Genomic DNA, 15,637 nt, shown 5'->3' on the forward strand with positions numbered 1-15,637 from the left:
GTATTCAAGCCAAGTGTCGCGATGTATTTGACGATGAGACCAATCCTAATCTATAGTTACATTACAAAGAAAAGGTTTCCTAAGGGTATGACCGAACCTTTTTAGGTTGCCTACGTATCCTAATAGGAATCAGGTCTGTACGTAGTTCGGGGGTACAAATGAAAAGAAAATAATATGTAATGTGATATGACCGAGCCTGACTCAGGTTGCCTACGTTTCCAAATGAAATCAGGTCGTAACGTAGTTCAATTACTATAAAGGGGTAAAAGAAAGCAATGACCGAGCCTGACTCAGGCTGCCTACGTATCCAAACGGAATCAGGTCATAACGTAGTTCAATTACAATAAAAAAGAAGATTAATAATGGGACCGAATCCGGTGGGGATTGCCTACGTATCCCACCAAGGGAAATCAGGTCGAATCGTAGTTCCAGTTACATGAAGATAATGTTTTGGGGATTTTCTATTACAAGAGACCGGACCCGATGTGGGTTGCCTTTGTATCCCACCGTGGGAAGTCAGGTCAGCGTAGTTCTGTCACAATAGAAATGCAAATTACAACGGAAAAGAAAAGCTATCTTGGATGTATTCAGATGTAGTACTTCTTGATCGTTAAACTCAAATCGGGCTTGAACTTCCTTGGCTTTTGCTTGATCGGCGGGCGGGTGGGATCAGTTGGTAGCCTATGAGAGACGATGTCGGTGCTCAGCCCGGGCATGTTGTCGTAGGACCAAGCAAATACGTCGACATACTGCTTAAGCAATTCCAACAGTTCTTGCTTCCGTTCAGCTTCTAAGTGTATGCTGATCCGGGTTTCCTTCACTGTCTCGTCGTCTCCTAAATTAACTATCTTAGTCTCCTCCAAGTTCGGTTTCTTTTGATTCTCGAGTTGCTCGACCTCTTGCGGAAGATTCTCAGGCATCATTCTTTCGTCGTATTCTTCGTAATCTTGTTCGCCGTTTGTACTTTGCTCAATGATTTCGTTACATGTCATAATCATAGAATGAATATTTTTACTAGTTTGAGTGCTGAAAAAGAAAAGCGAGTATAAGTAAGATATGATATTTTAATAAAAAAAATGAAAAATGCATTTTCATTAAAGAAGCATTCAATGCTTTTAAAGAAAGAGGCGGATGACAAAAGAGCGCAGGCATGATTCAAGCCTCAATTGATCATGCTATTTTGAAAACAAACTACAATTCCACACTACCAAGACTCCCGACGAACCAAGGATGCTGACAGTCCAATTCTGCAAGATCTCTCCTGGTTCGGCATCACGAATAGTCGGTGTCTCGGCATCTGCTTCAGTCTCCCCATAATACTCCTCGTTCATTGTCACGAACAGGTTCTCCATTCCTTCTATGATATCTTCATCAACCTCCGGCACAATCATCTGACCCTGGACAGGAATTTTCTCTGGCACAAAGATCCCCTTGGTGCCGCTAGTTTCTCCAAATGTAGGATCATGCCCGAGCCCAAAAGTACCCTTCTGCTGCTTCAGTTGGATTGGTTCAATTATGCCATTAGATTTTGGGCCTAACCCGAACTTTGGCTGGTAGCCGTACTTCAACATCTCTGACGCTACCATTTTTGCCGCGCTTGACATCTTCATTTCATTAGATCCCGCCATCTCATCTATTCTTACTTCTTGCATGATTTCCACAGCATGAAAGGTAGCTCCATCTAACTCTCCCATTTCTTCAATAATCAGAATAGAGCGTTCAGAATAGACGGGGTGACCAAGTTCCCCCTGAACTACGATTTGCTCCAAGCCCCATTCGAATTTCAAACACTGATGCAAAGTGGAAGGAACGGCTACAGCCATGTGGACCCATGGCCTTCCTAACAACAAGTTATAAGTTGACGATATATCCATCACTTGGAAAAGGATCGGGAACTCCATGGGCCCGATCTGCAAATGTAGACAGATTTCTCCAATGACACCTCTTTGTGTCCCGTCAAAAGCTCTAACCTTCATACGAATTTCTTTCATTTCTCTCGTGTTCATCTTCAAACTTCTCAGGGTGTTGAGAGGGCAAATGTTACACCCTGAACCTCCATAGATAAGCACCCTAGATACAAACTTATCTCCGCACCTCACGGTGATGTGAAGTGCTTTGTGGTGTTCTGTTCCTTCTGGTGGAAGTTCATCATCATGGAAAGAAATCTTGTTTGCTTCAACCATCCGCCCGATTGTTGTGGCCAGTGTTTCACTCGTCATCTCATTCGATATGCTTACTCCACTTAACACCTTAACTAAAGCGTCCCTGTAGGCTTCAGAACTCATCAACAAGGATATGATTGATATTTGGGCGGGTGTCTTCTTCAACCGTTCCTCGATTGAATAATCTTTGGTTTGTATCTTCTTCCAGAATTCTGCTGCCTCGGTATTAGTAATGTTTCTCCTTTGATTGTGCTCTTTGCCTGAACTTCCTCTGTTTAAATCCTCCGGGACATAACATCTTCCTGACCTCGTCATTCCATGGGCGACTGCAGTTTCCATCATCTTAGCCTTCCCTTTCAATTGATAGTCCCATGGGACTACCCTAGAATCATAATCGTGCTTTTTTGCGACAACAGTGGTCACCACGGACCTTGGTTGGTATGTCTGAACAGTTATCGGTGCCTTCAACTGTACTGTGATGATGGGAGCAGTTGGGGATGTTACGAAAAATGCCTCTGTGTTTCCAACGGGCATAATGGTTCCTTCTAAGTCATATTCCTCATCAAATGATATCATATTAACTGCCCGGTTTCCATGATTTGGCAGCGAGTTGTTGTTCACATTCGGGGGCTCTGCAGTGCATTGAATTGCTCCACTCCTGATCAAAGCTTCGACTTGGTTTTTCAACCCAAAGCATTTCTCGGTGTCATGTCCCTAAATTCCCGAGTGATATGCGCAACGTTTGTTCCCATCAAAGTTTCGAGGAATTGGGTTCGGAATTCTTCCTTCGATTGGTTGCAACAATCCTGCTGTTCTCAATCTTAGATAGTATGATAGAGGCAATAACTAACTAGGGGGATTATAGCCACATATTTAGAACACATAAAGGTGTAGTTTGACTAACCAATCCAAACACCATGGAACCACAAAATATTCAAGCCAGTAAGCAGATGTAGCACCAAACAGGCGTAATCACAACTAAACAAATTTATGGCCAGCTTATCAACTATTTATCAAACATTAGTATTATTAGGCAGTAACAAGGTAACAACAAAACAACTCATCAGAGGATAGGAACAAGAGTGCAGCAGTGATTTGCTGAGTACAGCAGGCAGCTATGTCCTGAAAGCGTAGTCTCTGCACTCATTCCATGTGGTATCTATACCTTCGAAGTGCAGTAAGTTCTCAACCAAGGAAAGGCGACAGCCAAAAGAAAACAACCTTCTTTGTGACAGCGAACTGAGGCTAATGTCATCGTCGAGTCTCCGAATCCGCTTCAAGCAGTCCTTGCTCAGGTCGAGAACCGAAAGAGGGGATTTCGACAACCAAAAAAAAACTTAGAGTTAGGAATAGTATTTTTCTGAAAATTCAAACTTAAAGGCAATAGAAATTTTATGAGAGGGGAAAACTTGTGAAAATAAAAAGGGATTTTTGTGGTTCTTTTTTTCTCGATTGATCTCTCTTTTCACTGATGTCTAAAACAGCCCTAAATGGCCCATATTTATAGCCGAAGGTTGGGTGTTTCAACAGCTTCTTCAAGAAAGCCTTTTGTCTTTAAATTCGAATTTAAAAAAAGGGGAAAAATTAATGTTTTCAAACAGATGAGGTGATGAAAAATTCACCATAAAATCTGCTGAAATCGCACATGGGCCTGCAAGCTTTCTGAGATGGAGTGTGAGAAAAGAGAAGGCAGCGAATTTCGTGGGATGTTGCTGTGGTGGTGGTGAAGTGATGGAGGTGACGGGGAGTGGGTGGCAGCCATGGTTAGGTTGAAGAGAGAGGAGAGAGGAACGTTAGGTCTGTTAGGTTAGAGATGAAATTGAAGAAAGGGGCTGTTTGGTTGCTGATTTTAGGGACTTAGTTTAGGTGGGGTTTGGGCCGGGTCGGTTGGGGATTGGGCTGGGGCGGTTCGATTTTGGGTTGGGGTAGTTGGCTGCTGAATGTTTTTTGGGCCACAAATTTTGTAGGATAGTAATAGGATTTGGCCCAATGTTTTAGGTAGATGAATTATTTTCTAACCCCCTTTTTACTCTAATCAATTAATTAAAATATGCTTCCTTGTCCTAAATATTTCCCACAAGATGTATGCCTATATAAATTGCAACACAAGTAATTTAATATACGTATTTAGTTTTAAAATAGAGTAAAAGATGATTAATATAGTAATAAATAGGATTAAAGGAAAAATGCCACATAGAATCACCAACGCTATTTTTTGAGTGGTTTAATTGTAAAGAATGATGTTTAGTAATTTTTAATATGAAAATATGATGTTTGGTAATTTTTTAAGAAATAATAAGAGTGTTCTTAACTTTAGAGAAATATATCTCGAAAAAATAGCATAATAATTAATGAAAATATTCCAAACTCATTCTGGCGAATTTTCAGGACTGAGAAGCATAGTGAAATTAATTAAACGAAAAAAGAGGGCCAAAATTGGGTGTCAACAATAACGACCAAACGGGTCGTTACATCAGATACCAATTGAATCGTCGCTCGTCCTCAAGCGAAAAAAGAAAGAAAACGGGGAGATACCTGAAGCAGTAAACAACTGAGGATATCGGCTATGCATGTCGGACTCGGTCTCCCAAGTAGCCTCCTCAACAGAATGGTGCTTCTATTGTACTTTTACCGAAGCAATCTTTTTCGACTTTAGCTTTCGAACCTGCCTATCCAAGATAGCGATAGGCTCCTCCTCATAAGTCAAATTCTCATCAAGCAATATAGAATCCCAACGGACTATATAGGTACCGTCGGCATGGTACTTGTTCAGCATCGAAACATGAAAAATCGGATGAACTTCTGCCAAGCCTGGCGGCAATGCCAACTCATAAGCTACATCACTGATACAGTCCACAATCTCAAATAAACCAATATACCTAGCGCTCAACTTGCCTCTCTTACCGAACCTCAAAACACCCTTCATGTGTGAAACCTTCAATAAAACCTGGTCACCAATAGTAAACTTCAAATCCCGAAGCTTCTGATCTGCATACATCTTTTGCCGACACTGAGCTGCCAAAATCTTGGCCTGAATAGCTCTCACTCTATCAAGGGACTCTCTCAATAGATCCGTTCTCCAAGGCCGAGCCTCGATATAACAACCGTTTGGTCGTTATAGTCTCCTCAGCGTTTTCACCCATTCGCGAGCATTGATTAGCTCACTTTTGACCCTAGGGGATCGTTGACACACTTTTCGAGGTGTTTAGGCCGGATTCGGGCAACTTTTGTAAATATAAGTTTAAAGTGAAAAATGGTTAACCCAAAGTTGACTTTTGGGAAAACGAATCTTTTTCGAAATTCTGTTGATTGCGAGAGGTCCGGATGGTCATTTAAAACTTTTGTATGTGTTTGGTTCGATTCCCAATGCACGTAGGTGCATTTTGGGACTTGGGATGGAAATTTATAATTAAGGCATCGGGGGTTGACTCGGTCAACGAGACCTCCGTTTAGAATTTTGAGGCCACAGGCGCATTCGTAGCACGTTTTTATGTAAGACTAGGTGTTTGGTATGTGAGCAGATGGCCTCGGGATTAGCCAGAAAATCGGATCGAAAGATGAAACTTGGGTTAAGTTTCTGGTGTCTGGTGCCCGCTTTGGCGGTAGCCCTGCCGCTGACTTTTAGTCGTTACTGCAGAAGCGGCCATGTGGCCGCTGGGGCGGTCCAGGTACCGTTACAGCGGGTGACGGGCAGTTAATAATATTAATGAAGTGTTAAAAATCCCTAGACCCTCATTTTACCCCATTTCGATATTTGAGCTTGAAGAAACTGCTCTTAAGGATATTTGGAGGAAAATCTTGGAGGTAATTCCTACTCATTTCTTCATTCTTCCTTTAAACCATAATCATGTTAGATTCCCCCTTCTCCTTTAATGAATCCATGGCGGTAAGAGTTGGAAGAGGGTTTGGAAGAACATTGCTCTTAGGATTATTAATGACTAAATTGGTGATGTTTTGTTAGATATTGACTAATCTAGGTTCATTAATCATAGATCTTTCACTTTTAACGTTGAATTTCGGATTTGGAGATTTAGGGTTTATACCTAATTTGGGGTTTTTTGCATGAAATCAGAATCTAGGCTAATTATTGAGCTAAATCAGCAATTAATGGTTGAATTATGATTGCCTAGTACTTAATTTGATATTTTGCCCGCAAATTTCTCATTTTTGCCCTTGTGGGCCCGTTTCCCCAAATTCTAGGGTTAGAATTGACCTAATTGAAATCATAGCAATATTAGTATCATTCTTCATGATTTCTAATATAAAATTCGATTATGGTTAGACTACTTTGGTTCTGAGCTTCAGCGGAAGGGCAAGGCAAATGAGTGAGTTATTGGTGTTGCGGTTGGGCAGTCCAGGTAGGATATGGTTTACCTTTAATGAGACTTCGTATAGTGAATCACATATTTAGATTATAATGATAGCATATGAACCTTCGAGTATGAAGTTGAAATGGATATTGCCTTAGGTTAGGCCCTGATGTGTGTTGGGACTAGCCACCCCGTTATGTGTGCTTAGTTGTTCAATTGTGCTGGCTTGATGCCATGTGTAGTTGGTAAATATCGACTTTCGTCTTGTCGCCTTGATTTGTATAGAATTGACATACCCGTGGGTGGTATTTGTACTTGGATATATTGTTGGCGTATCCATTGTTGGTACTTGACTTATTGATATATGTTGGCATACCCACTGTTGATATTGTGATGTGATACTTGTTGGCGTACCCTGTTGTGGTACTTATGATATTGAACTTGATCGATTTACATATGCGTTGCACGCATACTCTCATATCCATGCATGGTCGATGCCCGGTGATGATCTGGTATCGTTGATTGAGCGAAACTGATATTTGATAAATTCTTTTACTTGAGTGATTGTAAAAAAGCCGATGTCCGAAGATCCATTCCGGAGTCGTTGATTATATGAAACTGATATTTTGATAAACTCTTTTACTTGAGTGATTGTGAGAAGGCCGATGTCCGAGGTTCAATTCCGGAATCGTTGATGGTGTGAAACTGATATTTGACAGACTCTTTTACATGAGTGACTGTGAGATGGCCGATGTCCGATGAGCTATTCCGGCATCGTTATTGCATGGCCGATTCCGATGTTATCTCGGAATCGTTGTTAGTGCATGGACTCCGCGGGTCTCCCAGGGTGGTGCCGGTGAGACTCCCCATGTGAACAATTATCCAGCGTCCCGTCTGTCTGTTGGGCAAAGATTCGAGACGGGTGGCACTTAGACTTTACGAGTCACGCGGGGTTGTGCTACCCAGACGTTTATATTTCTGTCCGGAGTACATATGTACACCTCATTTGCATGGCATTACATTTCATTAATTCCATCATTGCACTGTATTGCATTGTGACTTGATTGAGATGTTTGGTGATTGGATTGTGATGATTGGATTTGATCGGATATACTCAGACTTGACATATTCGGGTTTTAGATGCTTACATAGGTGATGACGGATACTCAGTTGTGATTATATTGTCTCATGCTTGGTTTGTTTATTTGCTTATTTGCTTTATTATCTGAATTGTGTTAACTATGCTTAGTCGGCCGATGATGCCTACTAGTACTGTTGTTTGTACTAACCTGCACTTGCTGCATTCTTTTATGAATGCAGAGTACCAGGTCGGATCTACTTCTCTGACCCGTGGCTGATCGACTCTTCAGCTTCCACTCAAGTTCCCAGGGTGAGCATGGCGTACGCTGACCTTGACGACTTTCCTGTTATATGTCTTGCTTTTATTCCAGAGACATAGATACTATGTATTAGTAATTCCAGATTGCATTATTCTCCTTAGATGCTCTTGTATTATTCAGACTAGACCCTGGGGGTATTTACTGTCTTCCGCACTTTCTACTACTATCTATCTATATATATCGTGAGACTTACGTATTTATTTATTTTCGCTACTTAATTTTCTTCATTTTATGTATTGGTTAGTTGTTGGGATGAGGGTTCGCTTATCGAGGTGGGAAGGTAAGTGCTCGTACGGCCTAACCAAAATGGGTCATGACACTCGAACCCATTAAACCAACCAATCGGAGATCTACATCTCCTACCATAGAAGGCCTCAAAAGGCGCCATACCAATACTCGAATAATAACTGTTGTTGTACGCAAACTCTACCAAGGGCAAGTGCTGATCCCAATGACCACCAAAGTCAATAACACATGCTCTCAATATGTTCTCGAGCACCTGAATGGTCGGCTTGGACTAGCCATCGATCTGGGGATGAAAAGTTGTACTGAGATCGAATCGGGTACCCAACTCCTCCTGAAATGCCCTCTAGAATCGAAAAGTGAAAATAGTACCCCGATCGGATACGACAGAAATAGGAACCCCATGCAGTCTCACAATATCCCGAATGTACGTCTTGGGTAACTTCTCTGCAATATAGGAAACCTGAACTGGAACAAAGTAAGCGGACTTAGTCAACCGATCAACTATCACCCAAATAGAATCAAACTTGCCAAGGGTCTTCGGAAGACTCGTGACAAAATCTATGGTAATCCTCTCCCACTTCTACTAGGGAATGGGCATCCTCTGAAGCACCCCACCCGGTCGCTGGTGCTCATACTTTACTGGCTGACAATTTCCACACTTAGCCACAAAATTAACTATATCTCTCTTCATCCGACGCCACCAATAGTGCTGTCTCAAGTCATGATACATCTTAGTCGCCCCAGATAAATGGAATAGCGAGAGCTATGGGCCTCAGATAAGATCAACTTAATCAGATCACCAACACGAGGAACGCACACACGTCTTCTATTCCTTAGAATGCCTCGGAACTCCTTGGCCTCACCTCTCAAAACTCTATCTCGGATCTTGCTCAACTGAGCATCCTCAACTGATGAGTCCTAATCCGATCCAATAAATACGACCTCGCCTCTATACAAGCCAAAATCCTGCCCGGGGCTGAAATATCAAGACAGATGAAATTGTTGGGCAGAGTCTAAACCTCCATGGCCAACATACGCTCGGAAACAATCAATCGAGCTAAACTCGCCATACTCACTGCTTTGCGACTCAAGGAATCAACCATCACATTGGCTTTTCCGGGATGATACAAGATAGAGATATCAGAGTCTTTCAGGAGCTCCATCCGCCGGCGCTGCCTGGAATTAAGATTTCTCTGAGTAAAGACATACTGAAGATTATGGTGATCGGTGAAAACCTTGCAATGAACCCCGTACAGATAATGCCTCCAAATCTTTAAAGTGAAGACCACGGCCAACAACTCCAAATCACGGGTAGGGTAATTCTTCTCATGAATCTTCAACTGATGGGAAGTGTTATAGCCCGTATTTTGTACGTTCGGATAATTCGAGATAGTTGTGAGAAGTTAAGGGCAAAGCTATATTTTGATCTTGTTTAATACACAAGTTGTTTAAGAATATTATTTATGAATATTATTAGCACGGAAATATTGAGAAAGGATAAGGGTAAAAAGGGAAATTCACGAGGTGGCTCATGGAAATACTAAGAAGAGTTTGGGGTTGAAAGTGAAATTATGGAAACTTGTAATGCTTGAACAAAAAGGGCCAAGTGGCCGTGTGGCACATGATTATTGGTATTTGGAGGGACTATGTATATGTATATATATATATATATAGAAAGTGATGACAAAATAAGAATCATTAGTCATCTTTGTTCTATTTTAAGAAATTTCAAGAAGCTTGGAGAAGGGGACATGTGTCCACCCTTTTATTTGTTGGAGATAATTATAAATATGGACAAGGCTTACATAGCAAGACAAAAATTAGTCATCTTCTAACATAAGAAGACTTGGAGAAAAAAAGAAAGAGAAGGAGCCATATTCGGCCCTAGCTAAGAAAAATTAGCTCTATGGAATTGATCAAGAAAAAATTATTTCTTCTAGTATTCCAAGCAATTGGAAGGTCCTCTTTAACATGGAATGGTTGTTGGAGCAATAAAACCATTTAATTGTACAAGTTCACAACCTTAGCCACGCCAAGAAGTTGAGTGAGAAAGGTATGTGTTCAATCCTTCTTTACACATGTTATGGGTGGTTTATGCATGTTGTTGTATGTAGAAATGGATGGAATTCATGAAATATGCAAAAGTAGGCTATGGCCGAATAGGGTTATGTTGATAAGGTGTGATGAATTGATTTTATTTGGTGTTTTGATTGTTATAGATGTGGATTCCATGATACAAATGAAGGTTGGATGACTTGAAATGAATTTGTAATTGTTGTGTGGGGTGTTGAAGAAGTTAATTTGACATTAGTATAGTTTCTTGTCATTATGAGAATAAAGTTGTTAATGCATAGACTATTATTATAGTTCATGAATTTGGAAGGAAGGAATGTGTTGTTGTTGGTTATGTTGAGTTGAGAAGGATTCGGGTAGTAGGTATAATTCATGAACTTGAAAGAAGGAAATGTGTCGCTATTATTCTTATTGAATTTGGAAGGTTTCGGACAAAGTAATATGTTGATTGGGTTGTTTGGAATATTATGAGAATTGTTTGAAGTATTCTTGAACCATGTTAGAATGATTTCGGATTAATACTTGGATGTGAGATCATTGGTGTTAGCTTGATCATATGTGATTGAATTGAATACAAATGAAATGTCGTCGAATTGTGTGACGAAAGTTGCTAATGTTAGAATATATTTTGGATTGGTTGTTGAAGTTGTTAGTATGATTGTTGGTATTGTTGTTGATAATTTGGCCGAGTTAAATTCTCGGATTGTTGTTGATAAATTGGCCGAGTTAGATTCTCGGGGCTGGTGTATTTACAGGAGAAATGCTGCCGAAATTTCGGTAGAATATAAATGAATTCATTTGAAAGGCTAAGACAAGTATATGTCAATGAATCTAATGATTATGTCAATTCTCTTGAATGTAGACTAACAAGTTTGGACGAATAAGCGTAGCTAATAGGACGTGGAACAGGTATGTAAGGCTTACCCTTTCTTTCTTTTGGCATGTCTTAGAGCCAAATAAGGTATGATATGCACCTCGGGGTTACACTATTCTTAGATTCCGAGTCTGTTTATGATTCTTATGCACTTTTGACATGTTTTCAAAAGAATTCTATAAGCTATTTCATATGATTTTGATACGTATCTATGATGTCTGAAGTTCTATGTGATATGTTTCTAAATGGCATGCGAGAGAATATTGGACAGGACTAATGTCTGGATTTTCAAAGGATAGCACGTTTGATTATTCCGTTGAGTCTTTGATATATTTTGATACGTACATATAGTTCCAAAAGCTCTATTTGATTTGATCCGTAACGATATCCAAAGGTACTTGATATGATTGTTGCTTCGATTTTCCAAAAAATTGCTTCTGAAATGCTCGTAGAAGGTTCTGTACTTCAAACGCTCGTAACTTTCTTATACTAAATCGGATTGACCCGAAACTTGTTTCCGAGCCTTCAGGTGTCAGTAAGTATACTTGTTTATCGAGTCTCGATTTATATGCATATAGTTTCCCACTACTCTGTTCGTGCAAGCCTCAATATGTCTTTCACTGAGCCCGGGCCAGGACATGTTCTCGTGCGTACTCCTCTGCATTGTTCACCGAGTCTCTCTCACTTGTGGGCCGGGACACGTTATATGTATATGTATATGATGATATGATGATACGGGGATGGCGGCCAGGATGACATATACTGACTTTATTCACCGAGACCCGCAATAGAGGGCCGGGACACGTTATGTATATCCGATCCACCGAGTCCCTTCATAGAGGGCCGGGACACGTCATATGTATACATGATATATGATGTTGACATGCATGATTCTATCCACCGAGTCCCTCACGTGAGGGCTGGGACACGTTACGCATATATGAGATATGATGTGGACATGTATGATTTATCCACCGAGTCCCTCACTGGAGGGCCGGGACACGTTATCTGTACATATGATATGATGTGAATATACATGATCTTCACTTAATAAGGCAAGTGCTTTGATGTTTTAAAAGGTCATACTTGATTCTGGTAAATCTCTGGTAAATCCCTTTCTTCGGGGGCTGCGTTTCATGCCACGCTGATACACCCAGATGAGTTGAAGCTATTATAGAAGATGTTCCAGCGAAGTTGGCAAGCTCCATTTGCCTCTGGAGTGTTGCCGGGTCAGGGTATTATGCTATGATGTTTTGGTCAAAGTTAGAGACTTTGCAGACAGAGTCGTGGGTATCGAATGTCAGTTTTGTAAGCGGCTCCATCAGCCGATATGTAATTCTGTGTTATGTGATAAATTCCATATGAATACAGATTTTGTTTGATTTGAGAACAAAGAAAAAGAATATTTCTGAAGCCTTATTATGTATTTCATGGTTATTTGATTTAAAAGTCCAAAAAGATTATGTGTGAACTAAGGGTCAGAGGGTTCGCTCGACCCTAGGTAAGGGTCGGGTGCCCATCACACCCTAGTGAGATTAGGGTGTGACAGGAAGCATAAGCTGTCACTCTACCCTCCTGCAACAACACAACACCCAAGCCTATACATGAGGCATCACATAGACAGCGAAATCCTTACCCTCCACGGGTAATGCTAAGATCGGGGCTGTAGTCAAAAGGAGCTTGAGCTTTTGAAAGCTCTCCTCACAATCATCCGTCCACTGGAAGGGAACATCCTTCTGAGTCAATCTGGTCAAGGATGACGCAATCACCGCAAAACCCTTCACAAAGCGACGGTAATAGCTGGCCAAACCCACAAAACTACGAATCTCAGCAACAGTAGTGGGCCTCGCCCAACCCCTCACAACCTCAATATTATGGGGATCAACCATAATTCCCTCCTTGGACACCATGTGGGCCAACAATGCTACAGACTCCAACCAGAACTCACACTTAGAAAACTTAGCAAATAGGCTATGTTTCTTCAACAACCCAAGAACAGTACGGAGATGGATCTCATGCTCCTCTCTACTCGTGGAATACACCAAGATGTCATCAATAAACACAATCACAAAGGAATCAAGGAACGGCCTAAAAATGCCATTCATCAAAGTCATAAATGCAACCGGGGCATTGGTAAGCCCAAAAGACATCACTAGGAACTCATAATGACCATATCTCGTCCGAAATGTTGTCTTCGGAATATCCTCTGCCCTGATCTTCAACTAGTGATAGCCGGAACGCAAATCTTTGAAAACATCGAAGCACCCTAAAGCTGATCAAACAGATCATCAATACGAGGCATAGGGCAATTGTTCCGAATAGTGACCTTATTCAACTGGCGTTAATAAATACACATCCTCATAGTCCCATCTTTCTTCTTCACAAATAACACAGGAGCACCCCAAGGGGAGACACTCGGTCTAATGAACCCCTTGCTTAACAAATCCTGTAACTGCTCCTTAAGCTCCCTCAACTCAACAGGTGTCATCCGATACGGTGGAATGGAAATAGGTTGAGTACTCGAATCTACGTCAATACAGAAATCAATGTCGCGATCGAGTGGCATACCTGGCAGATCCGACGGAAATACCTCCGCAAACTCGCTCATAATAGGGATAGACTTGAAGGGTGGAGATGCAGCCGTCATATCACGAACATGAGTTAAATAAGATAGACACCCCTTACTTACTAACTTCTTCGCCCGAAGGAAGGAAATGATCTTCTTCGGGGTGGGACTAAAAGTACCCCTCCACTCAAGTCTAGGAATGCCCGACATGGCTAAGGTGACCGTCTTAGCGTAACAGTCCAAGGTCGCATGATAGGAAGAAAGCCATGACATCCCCAATATAACATCAAAATCCACCATATCTAGGATCATCAAATCTACCCAAGTGTCATAACCACTAAAAGTAACCAAATAAGACAGGTAGACTCGATCGACAACCACAGAATCTCCGACCGGAGTAGACACATAAACAGGTATATCTATGCTATCACAAGGAAAATCCCAACCAACGGCATGAAATGTAGCTACATACGAATAGGTGGATTCGGGATCAAATAACACAGATGCTGCTCTATGACAGACAGAAATGGTACTTGAAATCACAACATCTGAGGCCTCTGCCTTGGGCCTACCAGGAAATAACCAACAATGGGCTCTACCACCCCTAGTCTGAGATCCCCATCTCATACTCTGAGTACCACCTCTAGCTGGCTGGGACCCACCCCTAAAACTATGAGAAGTACTGCAGCCTGGCTGAGCACCGCCTCCCTAAGAAGTCCTACCTCGACCGCCAGATGATGTAAGAGTCCTCGGTGGTTGATAATCCCGCCTGGGTCAGGGACATGTCCTAGCAACATGCCCAACCTCTCCATAAGAAAAATAGGTAAGAGGAGTCGAATGCTGAAACACGAAAGCTGAAGACCCCGATAAAGCAGCCCTGTCTGCTGGTCTGGAGAACGAACTCTCAGGAGCTCTCTACCTGGGTGGCCCACTAGGGGAAACCTGTAACGTTGAATGCACAGGGCGGTCGGAATATGGTTGATGCGGCCTCGAAGATCGAACCAAAACCCTCAAAACTGCCAGTATGGCGTGGCCTCTTGTCATCATCACTAAAAGCACGGGCCTTAGCGCCCTCAACCATAGAAGCATGCTCGATAATAGACTGGAAGGAAGCACCCATAGACTCCATCTGAAGACAAGGAATCTGTAGAGAGCCTACTAATCCTCCAACAAAGCGCATGATCCTATCGGCCTCAGTAGGGATCAACGGAGTAGAATAACGGGCCAGATAAAGGAAACGGGTCACATAAGACTCTAAAGACATGCCCCTCTGCTCAAAGTGTTAAAACTGCTCCCTACGCGCCTCTCTCAAAGACCGGGGCACATACTTCTCAAGGAAAGCTCGGTAGAACTGAGTCCAAGTCAAAGGCGGAGAACCCTCTAGTCTGCACGCTACGAAATACCTCCACCACGTCTTCGCGTCGCCGCGAAACTGGTAGGACACATAACAAATGCCATGGGTCTCCACTATCCCCATACGATGCAACAACTCATACATATCAAGAATAAACTCATAGGCATCCTCAGACGAGGTAACACCAAACCTTGGCAGCTCTAACTTCCTAAATCTCCCAACCAGGTCCTGATCAGCAACAGTCATAACAGCGCCCTCCGTGGGCCTAATATCCTCACCAGGGGTGGATATCGCATCAATGCGAGGAGCCATAGCTGCGGCGGGATGTGCTGCCCGCGTAGGTCCCTGTCAGGGGTCTGCGCCCCAACCCTAGTCTGTGAACCCCCGCCGGGAGTAGTAACACCGGCTGCCTCCTATTGGGCATCAAGATGAAGTAGAATCCTGGCCATAGTGTCATGCATGGCCTGTTCAGAAGTAACCTTAAGCTGTGTCCGTGCTAGGGCTACACCATCCTCTGTGGCCTGGTCTTTATCCGGCCGATACTCGAGCTTGGGGGATAGAGACCTCTCTCGTCGCTGTCCCACCGCAGGAGCTCTACCCCTGGCTGGGGCAGCCTTGCGACCTTTCACGCTGCCGCGCCCCCTGGCTGTAG

The 15,637-nt window shown here is 42.4% G+C and overlaps 1 protein-coding gene across 1 annotated transcript; it reads right to left on the reverse strand.

The window, feature by feature from the left end:
- Positions 1-1,175: 1,175 nt before the first annotated feature.
- Positions 1,176-15,297, reverse strand: LOC132644302 (uncharacterized). The gene is made up of 2 exons (XM_060360890.1): positions 15,176-15,297; positions 1,176-2,820 (listed from the first exon to the last, which is right to left on the reverse strand). The coding sequence occupies exons 1-2, from the start codon at positions 15,295-15,297 to the stop codon at positions 1,176-1,178; spliced, it is 1,767 nt and encodes a 588-aa protein (XP_060216873.1).
- Between the last annotated feature and the right edge of the window lie 340 nt (positions 15,298-15,637).

The sequence above is a fragment of the Lycium barbarum genome, chromosome 6, assembly GCF_019175385.1.
Source record: "Lycium barbarum isolate Lr01 chromosome 6, ASM1917538v2, whole genome shotgun sequence".
Lineage (NCBI taxonomy): Eukaryota > Viridiplantae > Streptophyta > Magnoliopsida > Solanales > Solanaceae > Lycium > Lycium barbarum.

What these genes read in the sequence shown, in the direction of transcription:
- LOC132644302 (XM_060360890.1), bottom strand. Translation starts at nt 15,297, where the DNA reads ATGGCTCCTCGCATTGATGCGATATCCACCCCTGGTGAGGATATTAGG. An exon ending in AGGAAGTTAGAGCTGCCAAG is followed by an intron (nt 2,821 to 15,175) that starts GTTTGGTGTTAC and finishes AGCTTTGATCAG; the next exon opens with GAGTGGAGCAATTCAATGCA.